The sequence below is a fragment of the Simochromis diagramma genome, unplaced genomic scaffold (genome assembly GCF_900408965.1).
Source record: "Simochromis diagramma unplaced genomic scaffold, fSimDia1.1 OVJJ01000585.1, whole genome shotgun sequence".
NCBI classification, from domain to species: Eukaryota; Metazoa; Chordata; class Actinopteri; order Cichliformes; family Cichlidae; genus Simochromis; species Simochromis diagramma.
In genome coordinates, this window is record NW_024387398.1 from 6202149 (window position 1) to 6225435 (window position 23287).

The window sequence follows — 23287 nt, forward strand, 5'->3', positions numbered from 1 at the left end:
AGCATAATATTTGTCCGTTTACTCATGATTCCAAACCTGAAGAGTTTCGCTTTGTGACACTTTTAACAAACAGGCATCTTACTAAATGTACATTTTAAAGCATTTATTTACTTTTCTTCTGTATTTTTATTGCAAAATGACCAGACAGAAGCAAGGCGTTAATGTATAACATTTTATTTATAAACATACAGTATGCTATAAATGCAAATGCATTTAAACATCAAATTAATCTATATTTCGCATAGTGCTCAGGTGAATATTACAATAAATACAGAACAGACGTAAAAGATTTCATTCCCCAACTATCCTGCGATAAGAAGACCGTCTGAATATAGAGCTCCGTCTCAAAGATCCCGCTATAAGAGACTGGGCTTGACAATTATTCGTTAACTAAATTGAGAAAAAAAATACACAATCATAACAGAAGTTTAAAAATACTGTAGATCAAGAGATGACCCCAGAGGGGAAGCTTGGCTATAGGACACAGTTCAGGAGGAGAATAAGGAGGCTGTTTGCTAGTTTGCTTTCATACAGCAAATCATTTGGTTTTAGGCTTAAACGTGCACTTTTTTCATTACATCCACAACACATAACAGGAAGAGCTCTTCTCATACACCTTAAAAAAGAAGCAAGTGACTGAAAATGTGCAGCCAGCGCCACAAATCTTTAGTTTTCATCCAACCAAATATTGCACAGGTGCAGCTGCTGCTGGTATATGTTTATAGTATTTTTGCTCTTTACCTAGTAATAACGTGTATTAGTGATTTTTTTTAATTTTCAAGGTATAAATGTATTCTATCATTGAGCCATTATCAAAATTACCTCAATTAAAAGCATAGAGAAGTCTATATCACTCTAGAATAAAACATCCAAATTAAATGAAATTTTCCCCTGCAGTATACATAATCTGTCTTTTACCAAGTAGACATCACACGCTTTATTTCATTTTATTCCAGTCTTTGCATTTTTTATAGCACTGCAAACCACAGAGGAAGGGAGGCGGGGGAATTATGAAATCAAATTTGAGTGAAAATAAACAGTACTTATCAACTAAAATAAAGCGTGATGTGAGGGAGAGCTGCAGCCTTCTTGTCTGCAGTTTAAAATTTGGCCAGATCCCTCCAACAAAATAAAATAAAACAACATAAAATGAAGGAGAAATAAAACACCATCATACAGCTGGTGTTTTTTCCTGCATCACCTTGCTTTCCTAAGGCACATTGAAGTCTTGACTTTCCAAGCTGATAGATTGGAAGAGGAACAACCTGCTGTGACCCAAAAGCACAAAACCAGCTTTTAAGTCCTGTTATTGCCCTAATGATGAACCTACATCCATACTATGTCTTTATACTCGAAGCTAATTTTATTCTGTAAAGAAAAAGAGACACTGGAGGTCACTGCGAGGGCCAAAGGATAAAAATAGTGGCTCGCTCTATATTGTATTTGAGTCTAAATAGTCACCTTTATTGCACTTTCTATATCTGTTTGCTGTAATTTATCACTTAACTGAAGGAGGATACATTTATTAATGTGTTTCGGATTAAACCTGTTTAGGCTCTCTGTCTGCCTAGCTGCCTTACCACATAATCTATTCTTTCCAGTTTTTGGATGCTTATCCCTCAAAATTAAGAAAATCTCTCTTAAACGATAAAAAGTGATATAATATATTGGCAATAATTCACATTTTTGAACACCTTGTTTGTTTTTGTGTGTTCATTCAGACAGTACAGGGCATCAACATAGTCTACCTGTGTTTGAAGCATCTGCAGATGTGTTTTCTTTTCAACATGGCTGCCGCCTCAGAGCAGTCTTTTTTTCTCGCTGCTGCGTGATGAAACACAGTCTGTGGTGGCATGAGGACCAATCAAATCCAGATTTCACTCATGCATCAGATGACACACATATGAAGATTTTTTTTTTCCCCCACATTTGGGCCACATGATGAATCTTGAATGGTTATCGAACTGCAGAAGATGCAAAGATTCTGACACGCTGCGAAGGACGTGATTTGCAGATAATCAGGTTAAAACAGGGATGGGGGGGGGTTCTTCCTTTGAACCTTGTGCTTGTCAGTCGAGCGTCACAATGTGGTTGGCTGTCCGGCAGCTTGACAGGAAAGGAAAAGAGGGGAAAGAGAATCAAATTGACAATTTTTATAAACCACAATTGTTTTTCTGGGACTTCATGTTCAAGGACATGGAGCTTTAATGAAAGAAGACCTTCTTAATTTGAGATAAAGACTCAGGAGTCTTCTGATAGAGGCCCTGATTTGATTTTGCGGTTTACTGATCCCCGAATGATAACGGCTGTTGAGAGGTTACTGAAACACGAGCTGTGTTGTTTGAAAAAGTTTTGCTGTTGTGCAGTAAAGGTGAAAGGGACAGAAAGTTACTGTCTTCCTCTTCTGAGTGCAACACCCCCATTTCCTCCTTCTGCCCGTTTCAGCTTCACTGCATCTGGTGCACCTGTATTAAGCTGCGCTGGCGAGGATTTTCATATTAAAATACACTTGTCCTATCAGCCTCACATCTACGCTGCAATAAAGAGTCTAAGTTTTGAAACACACTGAAAAGTTTTAGCATAAAATAGTGTCAAGTTTACTTTGAAAACAATAAATCAAAATAAATTTGGTTTGTTTTTCTACCTGGTTCATGAGAGCCGTATTTACTGCTGCTGCTCACATTATTAAAATCTGCATTTATTCATCATTGAAAATAAGACATATGGCCAACATTAGCAAACAATAAGGGAGAAGAATACCTTTCCCTTTTTTTTTCTAATTTTATACAAAGATTAAACTTTTTGTTTTGTGAGGATGATGTAAAAAGATAGTTATTTATTTCTGGTTATTTTTAGTTATTTATGGTGGTGTTGTTTTCTAATTCCGTACACCCTGACCACAGACGTAAACATTCCTTGTGAATGTTCCATTCTCCCTGGGAGACATAGATATAATGTAGGGGGAGACAGAGGAGGAAGACATAGGATAGGGTTCAGGAGGACTCACAGCGGGAGCGGATGTAGCACTGGTGGCAGTTGAGGAGGCCGTTTTTTATTCGGACATCCGTCCCTGTGGTTGTATCGCCTAACTGTCCTTTACACACGCCACACTGAAGAGAGAGACAGAGGGAAATTGCAAATGTTGTTACCAACTGTTGTATATTAAAGGAGAAGCCTCCCCTAAGTGTTTCTAAGTGTCAACAAATCCAATGAAAGACTTCATTAAATCTTTTTGGCTTTCAAACCTTCACTTTCTGTGGTACTGAGACTCAAACCAATTATTTCTACTAAAGGTGGACATTTTTAAAGACAGATCACATACAGATGGGTTACTGATTATTATTAAATCCTTCATTTATACAGGCTGTCCTTTTCCAAGTTCAGGCTGAATATGGAACACAGCTAATTTTAAAATGTCCTGTGACCTGTTATTGTAAGTGCTGTACATAAATTTAATCAAAGAGCAGAGGTAACCAGGCAGTCTTTGAAGCAAAGCCTTGTAGAGCCTCATCGATTCAACTAATACTCTTACACGTGTTTGATGATTTAAAAATCGTTTGCACTTGACTTGACCTGAAATATTTGTAGACTATTGTCTGAAGTAAAAAAATGAAGAAAAACAACAATAATTTAACCACTCTTATCTTTTAACACTGCTACTCATTTTATCTAATCTGGATAATACACAAAACAGAGAATGACAAAGATGAGCACTTTCTCTTTCATCAACCTTAAAGCAGTGGATGTGGAAATAGAGGCTGAGGGTCTCTATGATCATGGCAGCCCCTTTCCCTAATGGTTGACCACAGCTGGAACACAGCTTCTTCCCACTGACAGACCTATAGGAGAGAGAGAGAGAGAGAAGTAGGAAGACACATAGAAGGAAAATCACCAATATTAAACACTCATCTGTTTAATTACCACCAGTTAAGCTACTTTGACAATAAAAAAGGAGTCAGTTAATAACCAGTTTATTTTTTCATGTTGTTTTCATTCTGGAAAATTAGAAAAGACAGAAATAAAAAAATAATTCTCAAAGCATAAATATCCTCGTCAGAAGACCAGATTCTATCTTTCTTTCAATCAAAGGGTGAAAAAAGTGTGGTAGTGAAGTATATTCCACTATTCCACTCTTATGTTTTGTGGTGCTCTTTTTGACCCCTGCTAACTTGTGAGTCTGTATATTTAAAATATTGAAAATTCATTGACTAGTATGCTGACTTCACTCCTGGGGAAAAGCTAATATTTCAGGGGTTTTTGGTGTAGCCAAGAGATCCAGACTCTCTGTTCCTTCTATCAGTCACTGTCTTTGAATGGAAACACATTTGAAAAAACAACATTATCATCAGACAGTAGATGTGTTTTCAGCAAATGCATCCCCTCTTTTGATCTCTACAAGGACTGCTCACCTGTGTGTAACTTAAGCCTGCTCAAACACGATTTGCCAATAAAACTGCAAACAGAAACCAGAAAGCCAGAAGTCTTATTCATTCCCTATAGATTCTGCAGGCAGTTATCTGTGGCAGAGATTCATGTACGTGCTGTCTTGTGCTTTCACTGATGTTCAGCAGAGGCGGTTTGCTGACATCATGGTGTACATGTATGTTTTTGGTCTCCTCTGCGTGCTGTTAACTGCATTTTAAAAACATGTTAACTGAAAGAAAACATAATTTCTTAAAGCTGGATAATGGATCATTTGGAGCAGTTTATGTGAATGTGCTCATTGTACGACGATGAAACATAAAAAACAAAACTACATAAAATGAATGAATACACTGCTACTTCTCGACTCCACCATTCTTTGGTTCTATTCAAATACCATACAGGTTAGAGGGTAAATGCTGCTGGTACATGTTATGAGCTGGGTGGAGAAATGCAAGCGGCAAAGCAGAAAATGACAATGCAGAAGTGAATCACAAGCTCCCTTTCCTCCATGTGGGCCATTTGTGATGCAATACCTGTTGGGTGCTGGAGGCAGTGCGTCAGAGGGTGGTGGGCATGCTGCAGGGGTTTTTGATGAGCTGCGGCCCATGTTATTATCAATAGGGCCACTCCTGGAAATGGACAGCAACATGCAACATGACGATGACTCGCAGTTACAGCGACACTATTGGCTGTCAGAGTCAGACACGAGCCAATCCAAGACAGAACAACAGTCAAATCTGCTCAGTGATGTTTGGATAGATCCAGCATTACTTCATCCATTAAAATGTATTGTTATGTGTTACGATAGTATATGATTCTGCTGATAAGGTTTATAACACTTCGGTCATGGCAAACAATAACGCTGCTTCAAGTGCTGGAAGACTATGAAGCAAAATGCAGGTATAAGATGCCACCTGGTGGCCAAACAGCATAACAGGAGCTTTTACTCCAACACAATAGAAACCTGCTGGTTTCTGGTGTGATTATTTAAAATATGCATTTATAACACAGATAAAATATATATATATTTTTAAAAAGCAGAATTTTTTTAAACTAAAGACAATGGACATGAGAGGATAAAATAATGTTAAAGAATCACACTGCAACATGAACACATGGCATATTTGGAGATTATATGTGTCAGGACAAGAAACTGCATTAATGTGCATGCATGCTTTTAACCCACCTCTATTTAGAAGAGGAAAACAAATGGAAGCTATTAGAGAATAATATTCAGGAACTGTGGCAGAAGCTACACTGAAGCCTTGTTCTCTCTCACACACCTTCGTCCTCCTGGAGGTTTGCTGCCGTCTGCTGGGAGTTCTTGTTGTTTCTTGACTGGAGTTGAAGACTTGGCCAGCACCGGAGGAACCTTTTGGCCATTCTGTAGGCTGTGACCAAATTTCTCCACCTGACTGCTGCTCTGACTCATTGAGCTGATGACAGCAGAGAGAGAAATGTGTTGAAATGATTGGTCAACTGTCAAAAATACACAGAATTCAGACAAAGACACAAAACAAAATACTGTCATGGCCATAGCCTGCAGGATTTGTTTCATCACACAGAAACAGGCGGATCAGTCTCACTGATCTCATTTTATCATTTAGTAGTTCATCATTTTAACCTGAGAGCAGTTCTCTTCTAAGCTGATTTACCTTTACCTAAAGTATCAAAATCAAAAGTGGCTCTCAATTTAAAACTGAACCTTTTAACTCATTTTCAAAAAACAAAACAAAGAAAGCCCTCCTATTTATGACCAAATATAGAGCAGTATTCTAACATTTAAGCCTCATTAAGTGCTACTGTGGATTAAGAACTTATTATTTGAAAAAACATTGGAACATTTACTCAATGGAGACACCTTAACTAACCTTCTGGCTGTTTTCATGCTGTCATCAGCGGTGCTGATGTCACTAGTCCGGTCATTTTCTCTCCGTTTCAGATCCACGCTCTCTGTGCTCTCCCTCTGTGGCAGCAGGTAAGAAACAGCAAACTGTTAGCTGACCAGCCTTGATGTCCTCTTAAGTGACTTTCAAAAATAACTTGAGCCAGTTAAAAAGTAATGAATTTAGCAATAACTTATACTTATCATACTTATCATATATGCTATTAAAATCCAATGAAGTGCTCTATATGTGGTTGTGGCTTGTTTACAGCCAGATACTGTCAGACCAAATTTAATAATGCAATTTTGTGCATGCATCAAGGAGCATCATAAACATATTCATGTATAGACTATATTGTAAATTGCACCTTTTTTTTTTTTTAAACCTGAACTCAGCTAAACGAGGTAGCAAACGAAAATACTTTATTAACAAAACAAAACAAAAAACATGTCACATGCAGGTGTTCTGGCCACTGTTCATATGAGGGTGAATTTATACAGTGTGACGGTACACAGCTCATATTATGATCAATGCGCTATTCACCGATTGCCTCTCCAGCAGTTCCTGTTTACGTTCCCAGTCAGCCAGAGAACGAACGATAGTGTCCTGAGGATCAGTTGGGAGAGAGGAGAGTTCACCTCGACTGGGGGAGGGCAGGGCGGAAGAGCGGGGCGTCAGAGGCGTCACGGTTTCCTCCAGTATCCGACGCTCCTGTTTTAATATGAACATAGATGAATTTTAAACCATAATTTAGTGGTCAGCTGGGCGAAGGTTAGCTGAAATACTACGTTTAAACTTCAAATTCACACACACATATTACATGTAATTCAGTTGATATTGTTAAGCAGAAAAACCCATCACAGGTGCTGTCAAGCAAAAAACACACCCACACACCTCCTCGTGGTACTTCCTCTCCTCCTCTGCCACCTCCTTCTGTGCTTTCTCCCACTCCTCCTTCAGTTTCTCCTGCTCACGCTGGTACTTCTCCTGTTACCATGGCAACACAACACATGACATGCAGCACAGCAGAGAGGAAGACTAAACTGTCTGCAGTTGGAAAACAAAGGCAATGCGCAGACATATCCGACATCAACAGAGTACTGAGAGACTTTTCAAAAGGCCAACCAAATGCTAAAAATTCTCTGCTTGTGATAATGTTTTAACTTGGTCCAAGAAGGCAGAGAGCTGCAATAACAGGCACACGCTACAACATTTCCATGCAGAATACCCTCATTATGCACTTTAACTATATGAAACTTGATGTACAGACATATGTGAAGGCAAATTTAGCTTCCTATCCACTGCTATGCCTAAAAACAGATTTTATATCTGCTTGTTAGGAACAAAAAACAAACAAAGGAGACCAAAAGCAGGCAGTGCAGACAAAAGCAGAAAGCATATCATGCAGAAGCTCTCAAACAGTGGGTTCCTACACAATTTTCAAAACTCCATTTAAATGTTCTTTGGTTTGGAGTATGGTTTATGGTTTATAACTGCTTTTATTGGATATCCAATAAAAGCAGTTAAAAACCATAACCAAACATATTTTCTCAGATTACCTTTTTAACCTTTTAGACTTGTGTAAGAACCCCAAAAAGAAGGCGCCATTTAAAGACAACACAACACAGACACAGGGAGGCTAAAAGGAAGTAATGAGTACACTGATGCACCAGACATTCATCCATTTCAGCGCATCTCATCTCAAACCATCCTGCAACAACTGGAAAGAAGGGAAATTGGCTTTCATCACTGCTTCGTCTTTTTTCAAGATAACACTGTAGATGAGCTTGATAAATAATGAACACTGCAACTCCATTAAATGTTGACAAGTGTGTGGACTTGAGATGCACCTGTTATATATCGAGGAGAGAGAGGGTGACTTGGGCAGCAGCAACAGCAGCAGCTTTGGACAGAGTCCTTGCCTCTGTCTGTGGCTTGAGATGGAGACAGTGAGGGAATAAAACCAAAACAGAGGTTCTTCCACTGCACAAAATCGCCACCTAATGGTTAAAGTGTGCACAGACGCAACTTGGGGGGGATGGGGGTGAGTTTGCCTTTACAGGAGGATGTGTTCAATACAAAACAAATATGGAGGCAAGCTTTGCGAGCAGCAATGAAATGTGGTTAATACATCCGACTGTAAGCGGAGCAAGTCAGTGACTGTGCAGCTGTGCAGCAGTGTGGTCTGGATTCATGTTTAGTTCCAGTTACAAAAAAAAAAAGCTTTCCAGAAAATCATATTAGAAATAATCTTTAATAGCAAAATTCAGTAACAACACCTGCTTTCCACACTGGCTGCAATTTATTATTATTTTTGTTAAATCACCTCATTTGTAGAAATGAGTCTGAGGTCTCACAATTAAATGTCATTAAATCCTCAGGGGCCGAGACTGACCACAACCTGTCATGTCTTTCCACAAAACTGGTTTGTGCTGCTAAAACACAATATATCATTATAGCACACTGTAGGTATGTTGTTCTCTATAAGAAAGCTAACCCCTAACTTTGCAGCTTCATGCACCATGCTTGACTCTTTTAGGTATACTGTGTACCTGCAGCATGCGCTCCTGCTCTTGCTGCCACCTTTCCTGACGCTTTCGCTCCTCATCCGGGTCCCAAGACCAGCGGTCTCCCCGCTTGGCCTGGGGTAACACCGGAACTGACACCTGATAGACCCCAACACACACCCACACACACACATATCACCATATACAAATATCCATGCACACATTCACATCCAACCACAACCCATTCACGCACAGATCAACACCAAAGTGCACACACATCCACCACAAAAAAAAGTAGAAGAAGAGAAGGGAGGAGACAGAAATAGTTGGTCTACCACAACAGCACTACTCCAATGCTAGCCAAAGGACTCCTACTAAGGAGAGAAGAGACAGAGAAAGAGAGAGATGAGCTTAAATGAAAATAAAATAAAAGCAGTCTCAGCCATCGACTACAGCATCATCATCTGGCATGCTACATAAACAGCTTTGTGTGTCCTATAATAATTAGCTGAGGCGCCTACAATATGACAGTATGTGAGCACTGAATAATAAAACTGAAAGATTCACATGCAGTCATATTAATGGTTTTCTTGCTTTGCGTTTCTGTTAAAGTCTAAAACACCTTTTTTCACTCTTACCTGTTGTATTTTGTGTATTCCCTCCCTTCCGTAATTTTACTTTTACAACATTAAGCTAAACTACTGGTGTACCCATGGTACTGCAGGAGGGGATAAGCAGTAAAAAAAGGGTTTTTGTGAATTTACTCACATTTCCACGGTGATCCTTTTCCGCCTCTTCTGCAGAGAAAGGAAACAGCGGTTAAAGCAAATGAGATATTTGGACACAGGGGATCAAACTAAGTCATACGGATATTGAGGAAAAAGACAACACGCCAAGTGCTGATTTCCTGAGGAGTAAAATGGGGATGAAAGAAAACAAAGACAGAGCTGAGTCCACCAAGAGCAACAATCATAGTCAGTAAATTAATAATTTGTCAAAGGTTCAAAGGTTTTATTTTGTCTTTCTAGTTAGAAAAATGTTGATATAAATTGAAACTTTGCCTCTTACTAGGTCAGGTTTTGTAGGTTTAACCAGTGTGTGGAAAACAGCTGAACATTATCTTTTTTGACCTCGTCTGGCCAGGACTCTGCAAGTCTATTTACACCTACAGGCCAGTGGACACTCTTTCAATGATGAGGATGTACACATCCTGGACAGGGAGGAACGCTGGTTTGAGCGCCGAGTCAGGGAGGCCATTTACGTGAAAAGGGAAAGACCATCTCTGAATCGAGGAGGCGGCCTAAGGGTACATCTTTCAGCATCTTACAATGCTGTGATTGCAGCCATTCCCCAACTCTTTGTGAATAGAACTCATGGCCATTGATCAGTGGTCTTTGATCCATGGTCATGAGAATTTGCATAATTAAGATGAAGGAACTGACCTCCCAGCCCTTTGTTCCTTCAGCGGGCTGGTTTCAGTCATTATGCAAATGTACTGTTTATAAGTTTTGGGGAAACCTGCAGTCAGCTGAGACTGAAGAAGGTCACTTGGATGAGTGACGAAACGTTTCTCCCACAAAACGCTATGTCCAGATGAACAGAATCAACTTTTGGAGATTATTTTTTTGAAATTCACACTTGCATGCAGAAAGACTGCTACGCAAAAGGAGTCCACAACAACTTATAAATAACAGTCAAATGTTCGAATGATCAAAACAACAGATAAACCTTACACAATTAAATAAATTTCTGTTAGTTACAGGCTGTAACTACAGTTCTGTGAGAATATATTTCTCCCCTACCCAACATCTGGCTTTCCCACTGCAGTGGGTACTGATTAATGCTGATCACAACTTTAATAGAGCTCTAATACACACCAGATGTTAGAGCTTTTGGTGGAAAAGCCCCCATAATGTGAAGCACACTGAGGCAAGCATGAAACTAAAAGTTAAGCAGGTCAAAAATGTGTATAATCTTCTTTTAATATATTGTCAAAGGGCACTTCTTCTCATTAAGAGCTTCTGTAAACATGATGAGAACATCTTTTACAACAACAAGACACTGATGAGCCAGTAATACTAAGAATGAGAAACTTCAAAACACATTTAAAACACAGAAAACGTCACTGTTCGTTCACAAAAACGTTGGAAATGAAGGAATAAACAAGAGATGGGTCTGGGGTCTAGCCCTTGGAGAAACGGCAGGGAAGCCCTGTGCACCAGCACTCAAGGGCGGAAATGTGATCGCCACGAGTGGAGGGAGTTTACCTTGCGGAGCGAAGAACTCCCAGCGTAATTTAGGGCTGCTGGTTGCCAACGAAGACCTGACACTGTTTGCAAGCTCTATAGCGAAATAAAATAAAAATGTGCAGTTTGAAGGAAAAGAGGGAATTAGGGGAGAAAGGGAAAGAAAGGAGGAAAGAATAAGGGATAGATGTCAAAACCAGGAGGTGGAGAGGGTGCAGATTGCAGCATTCCTCCTGTGATACTGTAAGTGGAAACTGGAAAACTGGTATATAAAAAAAAAACTAAAATTAAAATAAATGTAAAAAAAAACCCTTAAAGAGCAACACTTTTTCCCCCCACATAAAAATTAATTCCAGTTTGGTTATACAAATTATGAATAAAAACAAATAAGAAAAAAAAACAAAACAATAAAGCAAGGCAGATTTTTTGATTGATGTTTTGTTGGATTGCATGTCCATCTCCTTTATGAAATAAAATGGGATATACTACAGCGATATGATAAGTTAGGCGAGGCTTTGCTAAAACAAGTCATCATGACCGCAAACCTTTGAATGCCCCTTTAATCATAGCAGCAAAGCAAAGTGACATATTGAAAGGCAAAAAGAAAAACAAGCACCAACAGGGATTTGCTGATCAAGCATCGAAAACAATAAGTGTGGTAAATAAGCCAGATGTCTGGGTGTTAAACATGTATATACCTGCTTTTGTTTCCCATTGCTGGTGATAACCAGATGATCCTGGTGGAGCTGAGCTTGATGACATCTCTGACCTCTGTAAGAGCTCCTGGGAGCAGGGATCATTGGCCTGCAGGTAGATTTAAGATTATAGAATAGAATGCCTTTTATTGTCAGTATACACATGTACAATGAGATACAGAGCATCTCCTACACAGTGCAGATATGTAGGAAAAGAAAGGGGGGTGAGGTGCACAGGTCTGCAGCACTATATACATACGAACAGTATTCAAAATTTAAAATGTACAAATATACAAATCGGGAAAAATAAATAAATAAATATTGTTATAAATTTACAAATTAAGGATTGCACCGTGGTGATGATAGTTGTGTAGTCTGTGTATAGAGGGAAGTCCTTGGATTGGGGGGTGGAACTGTGTTATGAGTGCATGTTATCCACTAGACATCTACTAGACAGATGGCTCATAATTTGAGTTTTGATATCACCTACTGGCTGATATGACTGTATATCAACCCCAGACTGGACAAGATTAGAGAGGTCTTCACTAGGTGGTTTGGACATTTCTTGTTCTTGTTTGGCTTCTGAAAAAAGACATACAAGAAGTTTAAAATCTACTAATATAGTTGCACAGTGTTGCATGAACTTCAGTAACACGTGTTTGTTCTAAAAGTAACCACAAGGTGTCAGCATACTACTACCTGCAGGTGGGTTTTGATGAGCTACAGCATTTGGCTTTTCTTCCTCTGAAGCAGCTGCTGTCTGGTTTCCAGTCTTTCCAAAGCTTTCCTGTGGCTTCTGCAGCTCCTGTAGGGGTCACATATGGATTTCTTTCTGAATGCTAAACTAAATTCTGCAGATCAAAGGGCCTATGTTGTGTAAGAAGTACAAACAAAACATGATATTTCAGACTTTAAGAGTTCAATCTCAACTAAATTTGGGCAAAATCATTGCAAGATGCATGATATAATGCATGGCAAGGAACAGATTACAGGGCAAGTATTGAATATACGGCATTATTGAGAGAGGCAAAATACTCTGCACCCAGAAAACTGGGCTTTGAGTAAAATACCCACTAACCATGCTTCTTTAAAAGACAAAAAAATGTAAATAACTATAAAACATCGGGATTCTCACTGATGGGAGTGAGGTGGGCTGGCTGGGTGGTGTTGACTCAGTGACTTTCTCCTCCTGGACCTCCTGAGTGTCCTCAGAAGCCATCTCTGTAACATCTTGTGTCTCCTTTGCCTTTGTTGACACTGGACTTCCTTCCCTAGAAGAGGTGTGGGTACTGTGAGGGAGTGAGGTTTCTGACAAGGGAACATCTACAGCACCATCTACAGTGCTGTTTTTGCTTTGGGAAGGGGATGCCTGAAAATGGGGAGGCGAGTCCCTCCCTTGACTCTCAGGTGTGGTGGGAACATCGTCGCTTCCAACGTCACCATTTACTCGCAGCAAACCATCCACCTAGGTAAAAAGAGAAAAAGTTTAATGTTTAATTTTCTGTGTGTAGTGTTTATACCCTTCGCTTTTCAATAAATGGCTTCAACATGCATTAATGTTAAGAAAGCAAGCTGGAGGATATGGCTATACCATTCAATTTTATTTATTTTGCTCTAAATCATAACATATGCAATTTCAAGGTAAGATTACAGTATTGAACCACTCATTTCTAGATAAGAAGGCGCTTATTGTCCAATTTATTCTTCATTTATTACATGGATAAATATAGAAATCCTGAACAACACCGACTGCGAATAAAAATGTAAAATAAACCACGCCAAAAAACCCAGTGGCCTCATTTGTGGTCATTATGAACCTCTCTTCTCAGTTAGTAATTAGCTATTCATCCAGCTCACAAGACCACACTGCCCTCTATGAACAAGAGGCACTAATATATGTGCGAAGAGCTCCTAGTGAGCAGTAACTCAAGACACGGTGGTAAAAATGGGTGAATGCAGGCTCAGTCTCCCCCTCTCTGCCTCCACCTTCTCATCCCTCTCCTTGCAGCCTGTGTGGGCTCTCTTTGTCCGTCGGGAGCCCACTTCACATTGAGAGGGTCCTACTTGTCAACTTCTTAAGTCAATAGGGAACAGAGGGCTCCATTGAAACCCAGGCTTTGCTCAGACTCCTGACAAGGAATTCCAGAAAAGTGCTTTGTTCCATTTGGTCTGATAATAATCTTACCCTCCCTCTTTTCCACACCAAAACATAAGATCTCATCATGAAAATTCCCATTTTGTAATTTTTTTCTAGAAGAAAAGGAAATGGATCCCGTTGAGAGTACTTCGAGCTAAATTGAAACATTACATGCTTCTTCAGGGAGGGGATGTCTTACATTTTCCTACAAACCAGCCGGCTCATCACCATGGCAGTTCTGTGGTATTCTAATGTAAATGCCAAGAGACCCGGAGAGGAATTTACCCACAAGGAGGGAAACCGACACTTGCAAGTAGCCACATTTGAAATGGTCAAGGCCTTAATCACCGTTAGACTAACAAGATCTTATCTTCTTTTTTGTATATAGGAATAAAGCTTTAGAATCACTGTGTACACAACCTGAACAAGAAACACCATACTGTATATCCGCAGCAGCCCTGAAGTTTCCTGTGACAATACCTGCAGGCAGTGCAAATGTTGAAAGCAGCTGGATTGTCAGCTGCTTAGTGCATAGTCATAGTCCAATATGTTCATGTACATGTTCAATGAACAGACACTAAGAAAGTGGGAGTCATATGCACTTCCTTCTATACCCAGTCAGCATCCTAGCCTAAACCAAACTGGGTATATCTAATAGTGAGAACAGATCACACATGAATGGGATTATTTCCTGCTGTGTCCCACGTGTGAGAGAAGGTAACATCTGCCAATGTTTTGGACGGATCCTCCTGATATTGTTCATGTGCAAAAACAGCTAAAAACAGGACTCAGCATTTGGAGTAGACAACTATGAACATTTTAATTGTTGTCACCTTATGCCTTGATCTTAAATGTTTCCACGTGTGAATTGTGGTGCAATGAAAAAAAATATACTGACATCTGTGTTCTCACATTCAGATATATCTAGGTAAGTCAATATCTGACCTCCTTCGCCTGAGTCAATCATACCTTGTTGTTCCAAGTTTCACCTCCTGCAGGTCGGGCCTGGAAATAAGGCTTGGGCATCAGCAAAGGCACCGGTTTGGGTGACAGGGCTCGGGTTGATGGTGGTTCAGAGGAGCGAGAGCGTATCTGAGACCGCTGGTGTGAGGACGGTTCTTTGGGAAACTCCTCGATTCGCGCCTCAAATGTAGAAGTAAACTTTGGAGTCGGGGCAGACTGCTGGCGCAGATACCTCATGGGCCCATTGAAGTCAGAATCGAAAGGGTCTGGTGTCGTGGGAGAGGCTGACAGGGAGAGGGAGAGGGAGAGCGGGAAAGGTGAGGTTGGGAAGGAGGGGTCAGCGGATATGCTGCGGTCCAACAACTTTGGCAGCTGCAGGCGTTCGAGGACTGTTTCGCTTATGGAGAAACGCTGGGCGTAACGTTGGAGAATGGCAGTCGCCTCCTCAGGAGTTTTGGCTTTCTTGTATGCCTGCCGTAGATCCTCCTCACGACGCTCCCTTAGAAAGACGAGAAAGCATAGCAGAGGTAAAGCAGTTGATATAACAATCATTTGAACCTACTCTTGCTTTAGCCAAGCCTTGTCTAAAAAGACAGATACAGAAATCAGTTGTAATTGCTACCAAAGGCTGACTGGTTGCTGTCAAACTCGAGAGACCTTTTTTTTTTTCTTCACTGCAAAAGATCAGTTTCTTCTAGTCATTTCACAATCACTCACACAATCTGCTCTTCCTTTTAATTTCTGAAGGAGACCTATTTAAAGTGAACTCCATGAGGAGCTGCATTCACCTTTGTGCCCGCTGACAGCAATGACAGGGGACATATAATTCTCTTCTCTGAGAATGACCCAGTTTTTCTTTACTTCTGATATCATACTGCGCAAAGAACTATTGGCGTTCCTGTGGTATACTCATTAAAGCGGTTCTCAGTAGGTTGTCGTGGATGTAACTTACTTGTCCTCTACTATCTCCCTATAGGTCTTGATGCTTCTTCTCCTCTGAGAGGTATAGGTGTCTCCTGACATCAGGCGCTCCATCATCTTCCTTTCCTCCTCCTTTTTGATCAGATCCTGGGAAATACTCCTCCTCCGACTTTTCCATCGGGCCAGGTCCTGATACCCATACAGACAGATTCAAAGTATGTCCTGGTTCAGCAGCACTTTGAGCTCGCTGTTATTTTACTGGGGCACAGCTAAAATGACTTTAGAAGGAGCTTGTATAACAGGCCACAGGCAGTAAAACCATAGCAGTTAAAAAGGAATAATGAAAGTAATGCAAAGATGTAACAAACTGCATACAAATAAATGTCAGTCCCATAAAATAAAGACCCAAAGATACAGAGTGAGCGACCTAATGTCTGAGAAACTCACATCCTGCCAGTGGTCCTCCTCTTCCTTCATTTTGTTGTACTGGTTATGCATCCGCTCATGACGCACCTGACTGTGCGGCTGTAACGTGGCTTCTTCCTCACCACGCATGTCGATCATACTCACACTCCTGCAGGCAAGGGGAAAAAACAAGCAGTAATTATTTAAATCAAACTGGGCTTATTAGCTATACTACTAGTGATTCTATAGTACATGATGTACTACTACTGTAATGGTGTTTTCATTTTGTCACTGGAACACAATATAAAAAAAAAAAAAAACTGCTTTAACATATTCTATACTTTCAATGCAACTTTGAAGAAGTAACATGTTTAATGTTGAATAAAAGCTACTTTTGGCTGCTCACTTAATCATAAGAGGTCACCATAGCAAATAGGCCTACATGTTTGATCTGGCAGATTTCTTTTTACACCAGATGCCCTTCCTGAAGCAACCCAAAAGGGATTTCTCCCTCTTCCCGTAAAACTGGGATTTCTCTTTGCTTATAAGGCGAGTGTGTAATCCACTATACTACCGGAGCCACTGAAATGGTTAATGTCAAATAAACACAGAAAATTAGCTTTACCATGTATACCATGGAACAGTCCAAACAGAATGTATCAAACAAACCACATCGTTCAAAAACTACGTCAATTTATCATAATGAGGAAAGGTAAATAAACTGGTGCCAGTGTCTCAGAGAGATACCAAAAATAAAATCATTGTTCCATGGAAACATGTTTTTAAAGGAAACTTCATGCTCGCTTAGTAAGCAGAACTAAGATTTTATCCAGCCCATCGTTCCCTCGGAAGATCAAACAAAGATTTCTGCGTCTTGGCTCTTTTGATGGATTCGATTTGTTTCAAAACACATTTAAATACATTTAATATCAGTTTCAATCTGAGTTTATCAGATGCAACAATCAGTATGATCTTCATACAATCATTGACTCATTAAAGGCAGTTTACATTTCTCTTTACATTTGTTCTGCAATGGCGAAACAGTTTTACATTACAGAAGAGACAGAAAGTACAGCTTTATTGTTAGAGGCATGCAGCAACAATGCATGTTGATCACAGAATTAGAAAGCCTAAGAGCAATGACAACTGTCTTAACTATGTGAATATAGCACCTGTCTATTTTTAGTACTTTTATGTGCTGGCAACAGGTAATTTTCAAAGGTATCGCTTGGCTTACAGTTATAAGTTACAAAAGAGTGGCACTTAGATGGTACTCACTCACAAATGCTTTTTGGTTCTCACTGAGCAGTGTGTGCATTAAAGAACATTGCAGCAGGAGAGTATTTTCACACCAAGGGGCAACTGCACTTAAGCAATCCCCTGTCATCATGCTGCACTTTTAGCTATTGTGTATGGGATTAAAGGGACTGGTTGTTGGCAGGCTGGTAGAAATGGCTGCTTTACATGACACATGCAGCTGGCTCGCAGAAGCACTGAGGATGAGTTTAGCAAGTCCTCTCCGCATCCTTGGCAGCAGGCACGTTGAATAAATTTGAGAGAAATGGATTGTTGCCAGGCAAAGGCAAAAAAGCACTAGGTTTATTGAAGCCATATTTTCCATGATAAGCCTAAGAGCCAGGGACACTGTTTGACACTGTTGAAGCACACAGCCAAAAATGTCCACCACAAATCATTTAACTGCAAGCAGGAAAATCTGCTTATTTGTGAGACATTTATGTTTTCCATGCAGAAAAAAGTCATCACATAAGATCGCCTTGTAACAAATGCTGTCATACATCAGCACCGACTGGCTGCACTGATTCCCACTAATACCTCTACGAAAACAGAAATCAGATAAATTACTGTCATTGCAGAAAACATTTTGGTTCCATTCCACATTTCTTTAGACTATGTGGTGTTTAACATGTCATGTCAAAATTGCCCCAAAAGATGAATTAAAGGAATGATTTATGACATTAGGGTATCGATTCCAGTAAAGTTTGAGGTTCTATGGGCCACTTCACATGATCCGTACCCTGGTAAGAGCATATTATGGTTAAATGACAGCATAATGCAGCATTTTTTTAACACAAGATTGTCAATATGAAATGAATAAGGGAAAAAATAGAACTTTTATAAATATAAATTGCTGTCAGTGGCGACATTTTTCTAAATTCCTTCAATTTCTGGCAGATTTCCCCACTTCCATGACCTATTTCCAACAATGAACAAATGATTTAATGACTTATTGAGCCAGCTGTATTTTGTACTGCAGAGCAATGCCAGGCAGCTGAGCCTGTGAGGGGTAAAAAGACAACTTACTGCGGATCATCTGACACACAATCTGTGTGGCTGAATCTACAGAAGTCAGAAAGCATGGAGGGAAAACACAATCACAAATGAACACAACACTCTGAAGAGAGAAACATCTCATCCACGCGTGCAAATATTAAAAAGCCATGTTTGCAGCTGATAATGAGTTAGTTTGTGACTACGCACCAGCTTAATTTGATTACTAATGCTTGAAACAAATATGTGTGGTGATTTTTGGTTGTGTTAGCTCCTAGGTTAAATGACAAACCTCAAGCCGAACACAAGGGGGCAGTCTTATCCAGAACACAAATTTACTGCAGCACTAAAAGCACTGCTGGCATAAAATAAAAATAATTTTAAAAAACACATTATATGGCCATGATCTTAGAATGCAGTTGACACTAAACTATTGAAAAAAGAAAGAAAAAAAAGGAAATGCATGTTTTATTAGACAGCACAAGGGTAACATCAAGGATGCAGCTGTCTTTGTGTCTGTGACCACCACTTGTAGGTTTGGCCTTAACCACAAAGGTCTTCATACAGAGCTGTCTCTGTGATGTTGGAGGGGTGTGAGAGACAGTGTGGCCTGTGGTTTGAATCTCACAAGATAGGGAAAAAAAAGACTAAATCAAGACCAGACAGATTGTTTGCTAAAAATGGTATTTGTCATATGGTATGTCCTAGTAAAACATCTATTTGCCATATGTTTTGGGGTAGATAGATGTGTGGCTGGGAATATGCTTTAAAGCCAGCTTTACTATAGAATTTCATTGGCACACTTTGAACTATCACTGTGTGATTGCCAATCTAGATTTGGATTCAAAGATATGAAGAATTACTCATCGATTTTGGTTCAAACTGGATCAAATTTACTTCAGAATGCACTGAAGTTGTTTCCTAATTTGAAATCCCTGAACAGCTCAAAAGCTGCCAACTAAAGTCATGCACAGTTAATCAAAAAGCACATTCTCAAATGTTTCTACTTTCCCCAAATTAATCAGTAACAAAAAAGCAAGGATAAGAGAAAAAGTCAACTTTTCAGACTTTCCATGCAGCCCTTTTCAACAACAGATTTTAGCTGGCACTATCAATTCGCATTCATGTAAAACAGGTAAAAAAGGTCATGCAGTCTTCAGATAGTGACATTCATCATCCGCAGAGAAGCACTGCAGTCTCACGTCAAGATCACATGCTGATATAGAAAATTCAAAGGGATCATGGAAATAGAAGATCCCTTCACTTTGAAGTGAATTAAGCCGTTTTAGCTTAATGCAGCAAAGTTTCATTAAATAACAGTGTAGCTGTTGGAGTGAGCTCACTTTGCTGGAAGACTGCTGTCCACCCAAGACGTGCCTTCATGTGGATCATCCATTTCAGTCTGTGGCTTTCCCTTCTGCCGGCACGTATCAGTCGTTTCTGTTGATGTGGTTGCCATGGCAGTGGGCACAGGAAGGAAGCTAGACGGACTCAGGGTGACGATACATTTGGGTGAGGTCGGCATTTGACAAGCCTGTTTATCATCTCCTTTTGCATCTGCAGCTACCAGAGAACCAGCAGCTCCTTTCCTCATTGCGACATCCTCCTGGTGTGTCACAGGTGAATGCTTCCCAGCTGTGTTGATGGGGCTCGTTTGAAACACGGAGGCGGCCGTGGCATTTGCTGCTAGAGTCGACGAATGGTGGAAGAATTCTTCTGAGCACGAGCGAGCTGGAGTACTGCAGAAAGCAAAGCAAACTAAACCGTTTTGCTGCCTGGTTATTATCCTACATCATAAGACAGCATTCCTCTGGAGAAGCCTAGTTTTTTTTAAAAGACATAAATCTATGAAAATAGCGCATGGTCACAAATTCCTTCAGAGCAGACAAAGTCAAAGAAAAATTCACAAAACAGTCTGCTGTTTGTCATCCTGTGATGAACAGCTACTTTCTGGGAGGCTTATTATTGGACTGTAAATTCCCAGAATACATGGTAGGGAGGGAGAGACTGGCCAGCTGCCGGCAGTGAAAAGGGCAGGCTTCAGTCCCAGCCTGCTCAGGGTCAGGGAAGGAAGAAGGCCTCATTTCCTTACATCCTGAGGGTGGGTCGAATGTTCATGTTCTCTGTGAATGTTTGTTTGTGTGTGGACACATACAGTACATTTTTGTGTGCATGCATATTATATATACATATATATGTATATTTATGTGTATCCATGTTTCAGTTGTGCATGCAGCTTTGCTCCTAGCATATGATTGCAGATTTGATAGAAATATATTGTGATATAACTGGAAAGCAACCACTTGTTTTTTTTTGTTCTCTCTTTCACTTGATCAAAATTTATGCTTGATTGAAAAAAATCTAGAGAACAACAGATTTCTAATACTTTAGATGTTAAACAGATTTGGTCATTACTGCAACTACAAAAACAGCTAAAAAAACATGGCACTGAGTATCTGCTCTACTCAACTAATTGAGTGAGACAGCAAAAGCTCTTAAAAAGGATGTGTCAACATTGCAAAAACCAATTAGCTGAAATTGAAAAAAAAAACTCTAGTCTTTGCTTTGTTCGGGAAATATGCAAGATGGGGAACTCCATATCAAATATCCTACAAATTCCCTTTGTCTCGGACAACCATCCGATTTCTATTGAGGATTCACTCCCTTAACATTCTCAATATTCAATCAATGTCACAACATCTGTGCAAGAAGACAATGCTGGAAACTGGAGGCATGACTCTCCAACAGCACTGTGAACGAAATGTCGGTTTGACAAGGAAATAACACCGGATAAGGCCGGACTGCGAAATTACATAAGAGACCTAAACTGACATTTTTCAAGGAGCACTGCAATCACATTGGATTTGTGTGAGCTGTAAAATATACAATGGCATTGTTCTTTGACAGCTCATAATCCTCACCTTGTTTCCTGACACCAAATGTATAATTTGAGACTTTGGGTTGTCCTGCTGCGTATAGACTTTCTGAAATTCTATAAGCAAAAGGCTGCAAGTGCATTACAGTGTGTCTGAAACTGGTTTAAATAAGATGTGACCCTCTTGCTAACTTACTGTTACCCAAGACTGGATAAAAGGAGCAGTGGAAAAGATGATCTGATAAAAGCAATGCCAAAAAGCAAAATTAAAACACCAGCTGGAAAAATCACAAGAGTTTTCTACCATGGAAACGGTCCCGAAAAAAACTGTTCTTATTGATGTTTGTTGAGTAGCGTGACTATCACGAACATTTGTTTTGGACAGATACGCTACAGCTGAAATAAGCAAGGTCAATTTTTCAGTGTTTTCTGTGGCATTCAAGAGGATTAGAGTCAAATATATCAAAACTTGCACATGAAACACGGCAAAATACCACTTGATGTAGAATAAGTTAACCTTTTAAAAAACAAAAGTTCAGCTGAAATATTACTGCTGACTCTACTCATGACCAACAATAATAAAGATCTCTACACACTGAGCACTAAACTCTTCTATCATGGACTTGCAACAAAGTTTCTTCCTGCAAAAACCAATTGTTGGCATTCACCAGGAGGTTTTATGCAGAGCCAAAAGAAAAATCATCAGTATTGAAGAACCAATTTCAATTTTGCTCATTTGGTGATTGGTTTTCCAAACATAGCAGGAATAACTGTCAATCAAATGGTCAGATTTTTACAGAAAACGTATACATTTCTATCAAATCTGTCAGAAAATCCATACCATCCATAACGTTATTGCACTACCACCCAAAATGCCTATTCTAACCCCAAACAACTCCAAATACTGTTTATATATTATTATCAAACTGGAGTGTAGAATAACAACAGTGTCATGATATTAGTTTTTCATTTACCTTGGAGCTGTTAGCTTAAAGCAGATATTGATAGTGGTGTGGTAATTTTACTTTATTTACTTTTCTGACCTCCCCCCCCCCCCCCCCACCTTAGCTGTGACACTGCACAGAGCTCTCTGCAGCCACCTAAAAACTTTACACATATAAAATAAATTTTTGCTTAAAAATCAGAGAAACAATGTGTAAAAGCACAAAAATAAACTTGATGGGTCAAATAAAAAAAAAAAAAAAAAAACAAAACATAAAAAAATAGTAATTACGAAAAGGAATGGGGATGTTGATATCTGGTATTGAGAAAATATGAGTGAAGGTTAAGACCTTTGCTCAGAGGTGACCATCAGATGAATTACAGTCTCTCTTGGGGGCTCTGCTTGGGGCTGGGGGAGACTACTGGGCAGAGGCTCACTTCTCCTTCTTTTGCCTGCTGTATGGATCTCAATGCAAGGCGGAGATGCAGACTGCCTCCCTTCGTGCTTGTCCTTTTTAATGTGGTTCTCCTTTTGAATCTGTGTACAGGGTTTAAGGGGCAGGGCGGGGGATGGACTAGGGGATTCTCCAGGAGGGATTTCTAAGCTACAGACCTCATTTAGACTGAGGCATCACCCATTCATGCAACAGACACACAGGAGAGGAATACGTAATCACATTGGGAGTAAAATTAGTCACATGAGGATAATCACAACATGATGGTCATAAGACATGAAGCACAAACAGATGTAGGGAGGGTTGGGGAAAGAAAGAGTGAAGGACACACCATGACATAAAATAATAAGAGGTGAAGTAAAGAGATGGAGAAGGAGGGAAAGAGGAAAAGAATAAATGCAAAATCAATATGTGAGCTTTGATGGATGAAATTTAGGGAAATAACCAATTGGGTGATACACACAAGCTCAACACACTTCCCAAGAGTATATCTAACAAGTGAAGGAGCAGCTGTAAAAATGCAAAAATTGTTGGGTAAAAT

General features: G+C 39.8%; 1 protein-coding gene across 10 annotated transcripts in view; it reads right to left on the reverse strand.

Moving 5' to 3' along the window:
- Positions 1 to 158: 158 nt before the first annotated feature.
- Positions 159 to 23287, reverse strand: part of LOC120720582 (LIM and calponin homology domains-containing protein 1-like) — an 84113-nt gene continuing 60984 nt past the window's right edge. For 3 of the 10 annotated variants that reach the window (XM_040010305.1, XM_040010315.1, XM_040010314.1), the window contains 20 exons: positions 19818 to 20213; positions 18508 to 18543; positions 16228 to 16354; positions 15812 to 15969; positions 14866 to 15358; positions 12895 to 13224; positions 12456 to 12564; positions 12250 to 12341; positions 11763 to 11868; positions 11086 to 11160; positions 9587 to 9615; positions 8864 to 8977; positions 7206 to 7298; positions 6855 to 7022; positions 6297 to 6391; positions 5709 to 5861; positions 4959 to 5054; positions 3731 to 3839; positions 3008 to 3110; positions 159 to 2106 (listed from right to left, as the gene is read on the reverse strand). In XM_040010305.1, the coding sequence (XP_039866239.1) occupies positions 2081 to 2106; positions 3008 to 3110; positions 3731 to 3839; positions 4959 to 5054; positions 5709 to 5861; positions 6297 to 6391; positions 6855 to 7022; positions 7206 to 7298; positions 8864 to 8977; positions 9587 to 9615; positions 11086 to 11160; positions 11763 to 11868; positions 12250 to 12341; positions 12456 to 12564; positions 12895 to 13224; positions 14866 to 15358; positions 15812 to 15969; positions 16228 to 16354; positions 18508 to 18543; positions 19818 to 20213 (2908 nt within the window). In that variant the 3' untranslated portion in view covers positions 159 to 2080. The remainder of the gene's footprint in view (positions 2107 to 3007; positions 3111 to 3730; positions 3840 to 4958; positions 5055 to 5708; positions 5862 to 6296; positions 6392 to 6854; positions 7023 to 7205; positions 7299 to 8863; positions 8978 to 9586; positions 9616 to 11085; positions 11161 to 11762; positions 11869 to 12249; positions 12342 to 12455; positions 12565 to 12894; positions 13225 to 14865; positions 15359 to 15811; positions 15970 to 16227; positions 16355 to 18507; positions 18544 to 19817; positions 20214 to 23287) is intronic. The other 7 variants (XM_040010306.1, XM_040010309.1, XM_040010307.1 and 4 more) reach the window with 7 other exon arrangements.